At 56.9% G+C, this 12,261-nt stretch overlaps 1 protein-coding gene across 2 annotated transcripts; it reads right to left on the bottom strand.

The window, feature by feature from the left end:
- Positions 1–668: 668 nt before the first annotated feature.
- On the bottom strand, positions 669–12,213 carry KHSRP (KH-type splicing regulatory protein). Of its 2 annotated transcripts, XM_024994946.2 has the most exons (20): positions 11,846–12,213; positions 9,911–10,007; positions 9,298–9,336; positions 8,912–8,951; positions 7,998–8,047; positions 7,356–7,427; positions 6,563–6,620; positions 6,100–6,274; positions 5,820–5,918; positions 5,381–5,479; positions 5,158–5,260; positions 4,495–4,595; positions 4,256–4,400; positions 4,017–4,177; positions 3,820–3,929; positions 3,311–3,399; positions 3,028–3,228; positions 2,845–2,922; positions 2,606–2,766; positions 669–1,504 (listed from the first exon to the last, which is right to left on the bottom strand). In XM_024994946.2, exons 1-20 carry the CDS (start codon positions 12,101–12,103, stop codon positions 1,496–1,498), a joined length of 2,145 nt encoding a protein of 714 aa, XP_024850714.1. In that variant the 5' UTR covers positions 12,104–12,213; the 3' UTR covers positions 669–1,495. The 2 variants fall into 2 exon arrangements, with proteins under 2 accessions (XP_024850714.1, XP_003586314.3); XM_003586266.4 differs by having other exon boundaries at positions 669–2,766.
- Positions 12,214–12,261: the final 48 nt, after the last annotated feature.

Raw genomic sequence — 12,261 nt, 5'->3', positions numbered from 1 at the left:
TTGGACAGGCCAGGTTTCCACCTCAGGGCTCACCAGCCAAACAGGCCACAGCGAGGACCAGATCACATAAAGCTCGGTGTGGGTTTGCTCCACCAGCGGCAGGCTGTATCCATGGGAACACCTGTCCCCAGGGACCCTCCTGAGTGCCCTGCTCCCCAAGTTCCCAGTGGGACAGATGCTGGGGATGAAGGCGTGGGGGACTGCACTGCTGGGGCTCTGCCTGCTTCTCCTTCCTGCAAGACCAGACTTCGGGCAAAGTTTTTTGGGGCCCCCACCCATCTCTCATTGGCCAAGCCTTATTCCTCTTCAACTTGTTTCCTGTAGAAACACAACTGCGGCCGGCACGCAGTTTTAGACAAAAAGCACTTTATTTAACCAAAAAATGGGGGTGGGGGGGGTGGGGGGGAGGTGAGAGTTAGGAGAGCACAATGCGCCTGCAGAAAACTATCGTCTCTTAGAATTGTTCTTTTTTTAAAATAAAAAAAAAATAAAGGAAAAAACCCAATACAACACAAAGCTTATAATTTCCAATCACCATTATCAGGCTTTTACAACATCTATAAAGAACAAACATCTGCTTCAAAACTCTATGGGGCGGGGGGGGCGGGGGGGGAGGTGGAGAGAGAGAGAGACAGAGAGAGAGAGAGACGGCACCCGGCAGACTTGGGGAGGTTTTGTTACCATTTATTTGTGAAGTTAAAAACGAGCGATAAAAAGTAAAAACTGCCATACAATTTTTTGTTTTGTTCTCAATTGTTTTCAGTTTCCATGTCCTCTTGAACAGATGAAACACAACAGACCAGTCCTGGGGGCAGGGGGCAGGGGGCAGCGCAGCGGGGGGGAGGGGAGGAGAGCGGAGCTGGGTGAAGAGGAGCGAGAGGAGGAGCAGACAGGCTGAGGGAGGGGCTGCCTGGCACGGGGTGAGGATGGGCTTTCCTAAACATTAATACCTGGTCCAAGGAATGTTCCAGCTCTAACTAAAAAGAAATAGCAAGAGTGACTTTGTTTCCTTTTTTAAAAGTTTATTTTAAAAACATGAAGAGGGCCAAGGGTGGTCGCAGGGAGTGAATTGCTTTCTCCTGAAAGAGGCAGTTTCAGGAAGGCTGGGGCGGGGTGGGGGACGATAGAGATTTTTTTATATATATATATATAATTTTATAAGTTTTGTTTTGCTTTTTAGTTTTTAACTTTTTTTTTGCAGAGATTTAGTTCTCGCTATCTTCTCTGGCTGGCTCAAGATGAGGGATCCCAATTTTGAAAGAAAAAAAGCGCATGAGACACACAGAATGAGCAAGAGAGCGAGAGCCTGGCACTGCCTGTGCCACGACCCCCAAGCCACTCACAGGGAGGGCTCCCCCAGCACCCCCCTTGGCAGCCATCGCTCTCTCGACAAACAAACGGAAAAAAACAAACGAAAAAAAGCCCCCAAACAGAACAAAATGGAAAAAAAATAATAAAAGATTTTCACAGATGAAGAAGTTCACATTCATTCGATTCATTGAGCCTGCGGAGAGGGAAGAGATAGGAATTGGTCACTACGGGGCGGGGAGGGGGACGGGGCGGGAGACTGGGGGGAAAGTGGCGAGGAGGGGGCCAGGAAGCCCCTCTCCCGAGCCTGTGGCAAGCGCAGGCTGGAAGGATGTGTTTGTAGCTGTCTAGTCAGTGCTCTGGGACTGGCTGCAGTCAGACTGGCTCTGAGATGGAGAAGAGTGACACAGGAAGGAGAAGGAGGGGCCGCACAGAGAGAGCGAGAGAGCAAGAGAGAAGCGCTCAGGGCTGGGGGGGGCGGGGGGCGGGCGGGAGAGGGGTGCCCTGCGTCTTCAGGAAGGCAGGCGGGCGGGCAGCTCCCGGCGCATCACGACATGACAACCAGAGATCACGGTGTCCCCACAACACCCCTGTGAGGTAGGTTGGAAGGTGGCAGCGATCGTCATGCCCACTTCACAGACAAGACCGGGACACGAGGCGGGCGCAGGCGCGAGAGCAGAGGCCGAGCCTGGGCGTGGCGGGCGGGCCCAGCGTGCGGGCCCAGCAGCTGGGCCCCTTGGCGCCGCCCCCGGCCCCCAGAGCTGTGGCCGGGCCCCACGGGGCAGCTGGCAGCACACACAGTCACTTGGACACGCGGGGAGAGATCGTGGGTTTAAAAATAAAATAATCAAAAGAACAAAAACCATGAGAGTAATGCAGAGAGGGGCAAAAATATCCGTTTTCTTCCCAAGTGGCCAGATTGTGAGTGAGCGAGTCAGCAGCCGGGACGGCGACCTCCGGCTGAGCGGATGGCCTGCCCCCCACCCCCAGGACTACCCACCAGTTCAACAGTTCCTCCTTTTATCTGCTGCGCGCTCTCCCCCAGCATCACGACAGCGTTACACAGGAACAAGCAGGCCGGCGGAGAGGCCTCTTCTTTAACCTCTGGACCCAGCGCACACTTCCCCCAGCTCGTGGGGGCTCCCGGAGACCTCTGGCCACACGGCCCCCGCTGCAGGCATCAAGGACACACCCCGCAGGGGAAGGGGTTTCCGGCGCTACCCACTAAGGCAGGATGGACGGTGGCCGGGGGTTGGAAGGAGAAAGGAGGAGGAGGAGGGTGGCAATTCCCACTTGCCTGCTGCTGTCCCTGCTGTGTGGGTGGAGGCTGGGGGCCGCCGGGACCTGGAGTCTGTCCGTAGTAAGCGGCTTGCTGTCTGTAATATTCAGCCCAGGCAGCACTGTAGTCTGGCTGGGAACCCGGGGGTGCTCCTGGACCCCCTCCGGTGGCCACTTGAGCTGTGGGGGAGCAGAGGGTGGGTGAGCGGACCAGGAGGCCAGCACACCTGGTCCCACCCCTGTGGCCCGCCGGCTCACCCTGCTTCTTGTAGTACTCTTCCCAGGCCTTCGTGTAGTCCTGCTGCGGGGGCGCTCCAGGCTGCTGGGGCTGCTGGCCTGTGGGGGCAGGCCCCGAGGTCAGAGGACAGGCGGGGATGTGGCCACCTACTCGCCCACCCCTCCCTGGCTGACTGGAGCTCCTGCGGTGGCTCACGCACTCACCGATCTTTTTGTAATACTCTTCCCAGGCCTTAGTGTAGTCCGACTGACCAGCAGGTGGAGGCTGAGGGGGCTCACCCTGGGTGGGTGGGGCCGCGGGGGCTGGTGCCGGGCCGGGCACAGGGCCTGGGGGCTGCTGGTAGTAGTGTGAGTAGTAGGCGGCCCAGGCGGCGTTGGGGTCGGCTGCGGCGGCTGCGGCTTTATCTGTAGGCAGAGGGTGTGCAGGCTAAGCATTGACCAAGAAATCGGCCCCTCCCCTCTGCCCTGCTCAGATCCTTATACTCACTCGGGTCATGAGGAGCAGGCGGCTGCCACTGAGGGTAGGTGTTGCCCCAGCCCTGGGGTGGGTACTGGTGAGGAGGGGGGCCTCCAGCACTGAGGGCGAAAACGAGGGACACATGAGCCAGGTTACCCCAAGGTCCTTGCAGAGGACGGCCATAGCCTGGAAGGGGGCCCAGAGCACCGCTTACGTGGAACTGCTGATTTCTGGCCCAGGGAAAGGCGTCAGACAACTGACGCAAGGGACACAAGCCATGTGGACTCAAGGATGTGCCAACCCCCCACTACACCACAGGATTACAGGATCTACATGTGGAGTGGAGACCAAGGGCAACACCCACAGCATCTTTTAAAAATGGTGTCTCTAAAACAAGGGTTGGCCAGAGTTGTGTTTGGCACCTCTGCAAGGTGGAATGGCCTTCTCGGAGGTGAGGACCATGGACACAGGGCCTGCGGGCTGGGCCTCCTTGCCAAAACTGTGACCCCCACATCCCAGGAGTCCGCAGGAATACTCACTGAGGGGGAGCCCCAGGTGGGCCCTGATTGAAGGGCCCGGGGTTGAAGGGCCCCATGGGGCCGGCAGGGCCTGGTCCCCCCGGGCCTGGTCCGACTGGGCAGAGGGGACCCTGGAGGAATGAAAAGTGGACGAGATCAGTGGAACAGGAGGAAGAACTGGGCCCAGGTACCCAGAACCCCTCTTGAGCTGAGCCCACCTCGATCTTCTCTTCAATGAGCTGCTTGGCATGGTCGATCTGCTGGGGCGAGCCCCGGATGATGAACAGCTTGAAGTTGGGGTCTCCATTGGGTGGCAGCTGCCGAGATATCTCTACAAAAGCGCCTGTCTGCTGGTTTATGGCTTTCACGTTCTCGCCGCCTGCAGAAGCCATGGGCAGTGAGCAGAGGGCAGGAGGAAAGTGGGGGGACGGGTGGGGCCTGTGGAGAAGCCACTTACCTCGGCCAATGACCAGCCCACACTTGTGGGTGGGGATGGAGAAGGTCATCTCCCCACCTGGAGGGCCCCAGTTGCCTTGGCCCCGGCCTCGACCTCGGCCTCCTGGGGGCATGCCAGGACCCCCTGGAGGACCTGGGGGACCGCTCTGCAGGGCAGGGAAGAGATGGGACAGTTAATGCAGGCAGCCAGCCTGCCCTCCCACTCGAGCCCACCCACTCAGCACACCTGACATCACCCACCCTGAGGCTCTGGAGGAGATCGTTGATAATCCGCGCGGCGTGCTCACACCGGTCTGGGGGTCCCATGATGTGTGCTATCTTCTCAGGACCCGTCCCATCGTCTGAGGCAGCACAGGAGAGCAAAAAACAGTTACAAGAGACGCACAACTCCGAACCCCCAACATTGCTGCTTCATGGCGGTCGCCAGCCCGAGCCATGTTTGGAACATGTCAAAGTGCCACTGGCCGCCTTTCACGTGTTCAGGAGCAGATGAGGATCCCTCCTGCACTTGGTGCCCCCAGAACTAGCAGATGCACTTGGCAGAACCAAGAACTGACAACAAATCTCTCAAAAAGCACGGGGGAGTCTGTCCTCCCCCCAAAACCACTGGGACTGGACAGAAGCCCATGGCTGGGGCCTCAAGAGCTAACCTCACCCAGGGGCCCAGGTGGCCTGTCAGGAGAGCCCATGAGAGGACAGCTTGACAAGAGAGGAACACACACCTCTCTTCAACCAGGGAAGCCTGCCTGTCATTCACTTTCTTACAGGGCTGCTCCAGAGCAGGGAACAGGCATGTTCTGCAGGTCTAGGAGTAATGAGGCACTGCAGATGCTAACTCCATTGCCAAGCTGCCCACCTTGGACCCCAACAGTGCGTCTCAGCAGATCCCAGCTAGCCCCTGACCTTGTTTAAACTGTATCCGAACACCAGCGTCATTCTGGATCTTCTTGATCATCTCCCCACTCCGGCCGATGACCACACCCACAGAATGCCTGGGCACTGGCACCTGAGGGCGGACAGGACAAAGGAGGATCAGCTGGGTTTTGTCACTGTCTGCAGTCCCCCTGCTGCCCACAAGCCAGCCACCACCCCTGCCACTCCATCCACCCAAGAGGCCTGCACTCACGTCGATGCCCCCGCCGATCCGGGACCCATACTCGTTCCGGTCTCCAAAGCCACCCTGGTCACGCTCCCGCAGGATGTCCATCACCATTTCGCAGGCTTGCTGCGAACATACAAAGTGTGGTGCTCGCACGAACACTGCTGCCCCACTGCATGCCCCACGGTCACAGGCCAGAGCTAAGGACCAACGCAAGGCTGCCCGGATCTTTACCCGCTGCCCTAAGAGGTGGACATGGTGAGCACCCCAGCTTTCTGGACTGAGGCCAGTTGAGGCCACCTGCTCATGTACAGACGGCTGGGAGGGAACTCAACAGAGAATGAGTCCAGGGCTGACCTCAGAGCCAGTGCTCTAAAAAATCTCTCCACTTACATCCAAATCTCCAGCCTACCCGCTGCCCTCTCTATACTCCCCAGAACCACCCCCTCGGCCCTGGGGCACCCACCTGCACTTTGTAAGGGTCTCCGATGATCCGCAGCGGTTTGTCCACATTCGTGTTCTGGGAGCCATCCTGGATTAAAATCATCTTCACTCCAGCCCGTTCCTGTACAACCAAGGTGGCGTTAGAGCTGACCCCTCCAAGAACTTCCTGGGGCATGGGGGGACGGGTCACTCCTGGTCCAAAAGGACGAAGGGCTCTGGCTCGGTGGCGGGGGGCAGTGGCGTGCACAGGCACAGCCGCGGGAAGGAGGCTGTCCCGGGACAGGAGGAGCCTGCACCCTCACCTGCAGCTGCTTGATGGTCTCCCCGCCCTTGCCAATGACCAGGCCAGCCTTGCCCGCGGGGATCATGATCTCCTGCACTGTGCCGTTCTGGCCCCCGTTGGCGTTGTCGTGGAACTGGCCCGGGGGCCCCCCACGGCCCCGGGAGACAATGTCGTCCAGCATCATCTTCGCTTTCCTGGAAAGGGAAAAAACAGGTACTCTCTGAATGCTTGCCTGGAGGCTCAGCCCTGCTCCCAGGAAAGGGGGTTCCAACCCCCTTTCTGGGTCTGACAGAGGGCCCATCCCCAGAGCTGGGGCTATTCTGGGCCAGGTTCCCCAGATCTCAGGAGATTCACTGTGTCAGGCAGCCCCCCAGTGCAGGCACGGCATGAGAAACATGGTGTGGGAGTCACTCTAAACTTCAAAGGGATCCAGAGGGCTTCGCCCACCCACTTTGTCATGACAGGCCCAGCCAGAGACTTACTGCACAGATTCCGGGGCTCCTGTCAAGGACACACTGCGTTCAGGTAGGCCACCGCTGTCTGGAGAGAGGAGTGGAGAGAGGATCAGCGCTTTTTTGAGTCAATGCCTTGGGCAGACAACCAGGAGGACCTTCCATGGAGATGAGATTTCTAGGAACAATCGACAGCTACTTCTGCCACTGTACAGCACCCTGACAAATCAATTTACTTCCCCAAACACTTGAGAGGGTGCTTTATGCACAGCCAAGATTAAGAAGCCTGAAGTCTAGCAAAGGAAGCAAAACTTTTAGTGAAAAGATAATATGGAAGGAGAGGCAGATTCCAGAAGATCCCAACTGGGCCCCTTCCATCACCACCCATGTGAACACCTTCCAGTCAATGTACTGCGTGTCAGGCAGGGCGAGCACTCAGAAACCCCTGCAAATCAGGTACCTGCCAAGGCGCAGGCAGGACTGGACTTAAGCCCAGGCCTGACCTCAAGCCTGTCCTTCCTAAGGAGCTCCCCTGCCTTACACTTTCCAACAAGGTGTTGTAGCTCAGGTGGCAACACAGTCAGAGCGGGATCTGGGGTGCGGCTCCCTATACTGGATTCTAGCCCTCTGCGCTCATGGAGAGCAGAGGGAGACAAGAGTTGCAGCTACACCTTAACGCACTGTGCAAAGGCGGCACACAGAACAAGCGCAGTAACACCAGCCCGCTTCACCTCCATCCCATCAGGGCGGCCAGGGGTCATGAGAGAACGCGCCAAGAGCCCCAGCAGAGGCACCCATCCCCATCCAGCTCTAGCGCTCCTACCTGGAGAGATTTGGACTTTGCAGCCTGAGTCCTGCTGGATTTTGTTAATCTGTTCACCTCCTCTGCCGATGACTGGGTGGAGAAAAAGAAGAAGAGCAGAGATGGATGGGAGGAGGCTGGCGCTGAGCCCCCCTGCCCAGAGAATGAATGAGAGAGTAAGCACAAAACAGCTCCTTCAAAATAAAAGAAAAAAATAACAAAAACGAAAAACAAACAAAAATTGCAAAACACATCAGGCTCCTTCAGTGCTCCTGTGGCCTCTATGTTTCTGCACAGCCCCTTCTGGTGCCCCTCACCAGATCTCTGAGCTGGGTTGGGGGGCTGTCCAGGCAATCACTCCCCATTCCACTCACCCTTTCCTGCACCTGCCCCAGAGCCTGGGCCTGGGTCAGAGGGGCAGCGGGGGGGAGGAGGCATCAGCAGGAAAAAAAAATATGAACAGACTCATCTTTGGGATTTCCAACCACAAAAGAAACTACATACATAAATATGTATTTCCACCATATGTAATGAGGGGAAAAAATAATCTGGCTCCTTCAGACCACAGGTCCCAGGGTTGGCAGGCGCTCTCCTGAGAGACTGCCCTGGGGGCACGGGGCAGGGGTTAATGGGCACCACAGGACCACAGTGGTTCACACTCACTTAGTCCCACCATGCCGTCTGGAACTCGGTACTCTTCTGTCATTGAAGTCCTACAAAGAGAAACAATGAGAGTCAGCCTCAAGTCAGGAAGCAGCAGAGGGGATGGAAGAGCCAGAGGGCCTCCTGGAAAAAAGACCCTCAAAACAGAAGTCCTGCCTCCTGCAACATGGGGACCAAGCTCCCACAGGCCTAAGCAGAGTCTGACAAGGGCATGGGGGTTCCCTCACCCCACAGCAGACCACCCAACCTCTCGGGGCCCCCGTTTCCCACTCTGGGCCACAAGAGGCTTAGCCTGCTGGACCAGTGCTGCCCACCGACTCAGGGCAAGAGTGAGAACCTGGGACACTTTCACAGCAATCTGAAAGCGTCATCCTATACCTATAGATTCTAACTTAAAAATTGGTTTTGTATCTTTTTCACTTCATTCTTCTAGTGAGTTGCTTTTACTGCATTTCACAAAATTTTAGCTAATAGTGAAAAAAAAAAAAAAAAGAACGTGGTCCTTCAGAAAGAATGCTCTAGAGTAAAAAGGTAGGAAAGGAACACACCCCCACCCCAGCTCTCAGGGAACAAGAATCCGCAGAAGCAGGTGAGAAGTCAGGGCCAGTCCCCAGCCTTTTCCAGGAGGAAGGATGGCAGGGCTTCTAAGTATCCCCATCCAACAAAGGAAGCAAAGGGGCGCAAAGAACCCCTTCCCGATTACAGCTAACAGCCACAGCCCTATGCTCCATATGGTCCCACAGACAATAAGTATGGACAAACGAAGCTCCTTCTGCCTTTCTGTCTTCTCCCTGGTTGACAGAAAGTAAGACAAAGTCCTGTACAACCAGGCTCCCAGACAGAGTGCTCCCTCCAGTCAGCAAGAAAGGCCAGAGACAACGAGGAAACAACCTGCTCTCCAACCCACCACTTACCTGGGGGGAGGATGAATGGGTCCGAGTTGAGAACTCATGGCTGCAAAGAGAAAACCCAAAGGACAGATTGGCCCAGCTCCTCTCTGGGACCCCAAACACCATGCCCTGGGCACACCTGCCATGCAAGGGGCCACAAGCTATATCCCAGTGCCTCTGAGCCTCCCTGAGTGAGCACAACAGGGCCACCTAACAACAGCCATGCTTGGAGGTGGCTGCTTCACAATCCAGGCTCTGGGGTCTCATGGGCCCTGGAGGGACACCAAGAGCCTCCATAAAGGAGAGGTGCTGTCTGCTCAGTACTTCCAGCTCCTGTCTGGAGAGTACTTCCTGCTAAAACCTCTTAAGATCCTGAAGCAGCCTCTGCCAGTGTCACCCAATGGACTTACAGTCTCCCTGGGAAGCCAGCTTCTTGCTCTCTGGTTGGTCTGTGAAAAGAAAGAGGATGTCAGATGCAATGCCTACCCACCCACAGCTGCCTCAAATCTGATGCTGGTGCCACATGTCCTGGCAAACAAGCCTCCTGCCCCCAACTCTCAACATCAGATGCAAGACAAGAGAATAAGAGACCTAATCTCACCACCAGCACTCAGGGATAAAGAGCTCTTTATAACAGGGGGAAAATGATGGTGACCCTAGTCCTTCCAGCTTAGGCCCAAATCTGCCTTGGGGAAGTTGGGCTGATCAGTGAGTTGATAGTTTAGGCTGTGTGCCTCTGGGTCAGCCACACTGCACTGACATGGGGCCTTAAGAGAACCCTAGCTTAGCAGAGGAGGAGGAACAATCTTGAAAACTTACGACCTGGACCTGGTCACAGTCAATCTGCTCTCCTCAGCCACCTGATACTTCAGGACGGCAGCCCAGACAAAAAGAACGAACAAAGCTGGGATTGCTAAGGTTTTAAAACACCAAATGGCAGTGGGCTCCCCCCACTCTGAACCACATTCCAACAAAAGCACTTCACTCTCTACCCCCAGCCCTTCCAGCAAGGCAGGTAGTTACCTCCATCTTCTAACTGCCTCTTTTGGCCCCCAAAACCAAAATCAGGAGTGCTGTTATTCACTGTGGTAGCTGCGTCGCCTCCAATCTTGGCTGCGATCTAGAAGTGAAGTTGCGAGCAGAGAAGAATTACCACCCAAAGCCAGCCTCTGTGGTGCTCAGGTCAACCTTTCACCTCTTTGGTTCATGAATACCCAACAGGTCTTGCTGTCTGGCCTGGGAGTGGCATTCCCTGGATTTAGGGACGAGCCTGTTGGTTAAGGCTTCACTGATGGCTCAGGTGGTAAAGAATCCATCTGCAATGTGGGAGACCTGGGTTCGATCTCGGGGTTGGGAAGATCCCCTGGAGAAGGGAACGGCTACCCACTCCAGTATCCTGGCCTGGAGAATTCCACGGACTCTACAGTCCATGGGGTTGCAAAGAGTCGGACACGACTGGGCGACTTTCACTGTTGGTTAAAACATTTCTAGGAATTCCAAAGTTATTCAGGAATTTCAAAGAAGCTCCCTTTCTCTATCAAATTTGTGCCTAAACTGTTCATGGCCAGAGGATAACCCGCACTGACTTTTCTAGGGATGAAAGGAGGAAAAGTTCAGGTGCCCTCCACCAGGGAGAACTTCCAGACACTTCCTTGCCCAAGCACCTGGGCCTCTGGGATGCTCAAGAGCACACCCTCAAAATCTTTCCATTTGTTGAACAGATCTTAGGGAAGTCTGCCTCTGAAACCCTCATCTAGACCAAAACAAAAGGCCCTTTTCCGAACACGTGTTACATTTCAGACACAAAAACAACGTTGAATAAACCCCAACCCAATAAATTTAAAACCAGAGTATGCTGATAGGATTACTACAAGTTTTCCAAAGAGACACAAACCATGAGCTGAGAATCTATATTTTAACCTCTCTAAAACTTACATAAAAAAACAAAACAAAACAAAACAAAACTTGAAGCCTAAACTCTTGGGATGCCCAGTTGGGGTCTTATCCCAAGCAAACAGAAAGCACCACCTCCCCTTGTTTTAGCTGCCTCTCAATTAAGCCAGTAAGGGTCGGGGAGTGAGGGTCAATCATATCAACTGCACCAAAGAACTCTATCGCATGCCAAGGGTGAAAGCCACAGACCACATTGGGAGGGCAACAGGGCGTTCCCCTAATGGGACCTCCCTGTGCTGGAGGATTTGGGGGCAATTCTGACTGAGAAAGCACTCAATGGCCTGAGCCCGGTCAGTTTCCTTTTGAAAGGGCGGCAAAGTCCTCGCTTTCTGTGGGCCTCTTCCCCTCAGGCCGTGGAGTGCCGGGGAGGTCACACATCAGAATGTGAAACCTCCATGTAGTCATCACGCCCCAGAACACAGCGGTGGGACCCTTCCCTTCTTTCCCCAAAAGAGAAACAGGGTGCTTGCAAATGACCTGAAGCATCACAGTCAGTCCCTAGGCCTACCCTCCCCATTTCAACGAAACGCTTGGCCACTGCCTGGCAGCCACAGGGTCCCCTTTCTACTTTGCAGGTTCAAGAGGAAGAACTTTTCTAATCCCCTAAAGTCCCTCCTTCCTGGGGACCAGGCAGAAAAGGGACCAAGTTAGTGGGAGCAGAGAAAGACCTTCCCAGGAAGGCGGAACCCCTGCTTCTACGAGTAGAGAGTGTCCTAAAGGGTGGAAACCCCAAAGTGAGTCCCCGCGCTGCAGGGGACCCTGCACACTCTGGGGCCGCTTTTGGGTCACCCCTCCCAGACGACCCTTCCCCCTTGTAGGGGGTCACCCCCGGGGGGAGTGCCCCACTCCAGGCTCCTGGGGAGGCCCAGGCCCCCGCCTACCGCCCCACGTGACCCCGTGGCGGCCCCGGCCCCGGCCCCCCCCTTTGCGACCCCGCGCGCGCGCACGTGACCCCGCCCCCTCCCCCGCCCGCCCGCGCGCCCCTCGGGCCCGCGGCCTCCTCACCTGGCGGGCCCGCTGCACGGCGTCTGCGAAGGCGTCCTTGCGGATTCCCGGGCCGCCCCCGCCGGGTGGCTGCGAGGGGCCACCGGCCGACCCTCCGCCCGGGCCGCCGCCGCCGGGACCGCCGCCGCCCCGGTCCCCCGCGCCCGGCGGGCCCGGTGGCGGGCCTCCCCCGGCGCCCCCGGCTCCTCCGGACCCCCCGCCCCCGCCGGCGGGTGGCGGCGGCCCGGGCGGGGGTCCTCCCGTGCTGTAGTCCGACATGGCGCGGCGGGGCCGGGCCTGACGCGGAGGCTGAAGCTGAGGAGGAGGCGGCGGCAGCGGCGGCTCAACGCGGGAACAAGGCCTCGCTCCACACGGCCGCGGAGCACTCTGGGAAGCCAGCGGCTGGGAAGACGATGCCGGGGGCGGGGGTTGGGGGG

This window comes from Bos taurus, chromosome 7 (genome assembly GCF_002263795.3).
Source record: "Bos taurus isolate L1 Dominette 01449 registration number 42190680 breed Hereford chromosome 7, ARS-UCD2.0, whole genome shotgun sequence".
Classification (NCBI taxonomy): domain Eukaryota; kingdom Metazoa; phylum Chordata; class Mammalia; order Artiodactyla; family Bovidae; genus Bos; species Bos taurus.
Note: the sequence above shows the minus strand (reverse complement) of the source record. Positions and strands in the feature narration are given on the sequence as shown.

Excerpts from the sequence above, each read along its gene's own strand:
- KHSRP (XM_003586266.4), bottom strand. The coding sequence starts at position 12,103 with ATGTCGGACTACAGCACGGGAGGACCCCCGCCCGGGCCGCCGCCACCC. Across the intron at positions 9,337-9,910 it reads GAGGCAGTTAGAAGATGGAG|ACCAACCAGAGAGCAAGAAG; the intron begins GTAACTACCTGC and ends TTCTTTTCACAG. Across the intron at positions 2,923-3,027 it reads AGAGTATTACAAAAAGATCG|GCCAGCAGCCCCAGCAGCCT; the intron begins GTGAGTGCGTGA and ends CTGCCCCCACAG.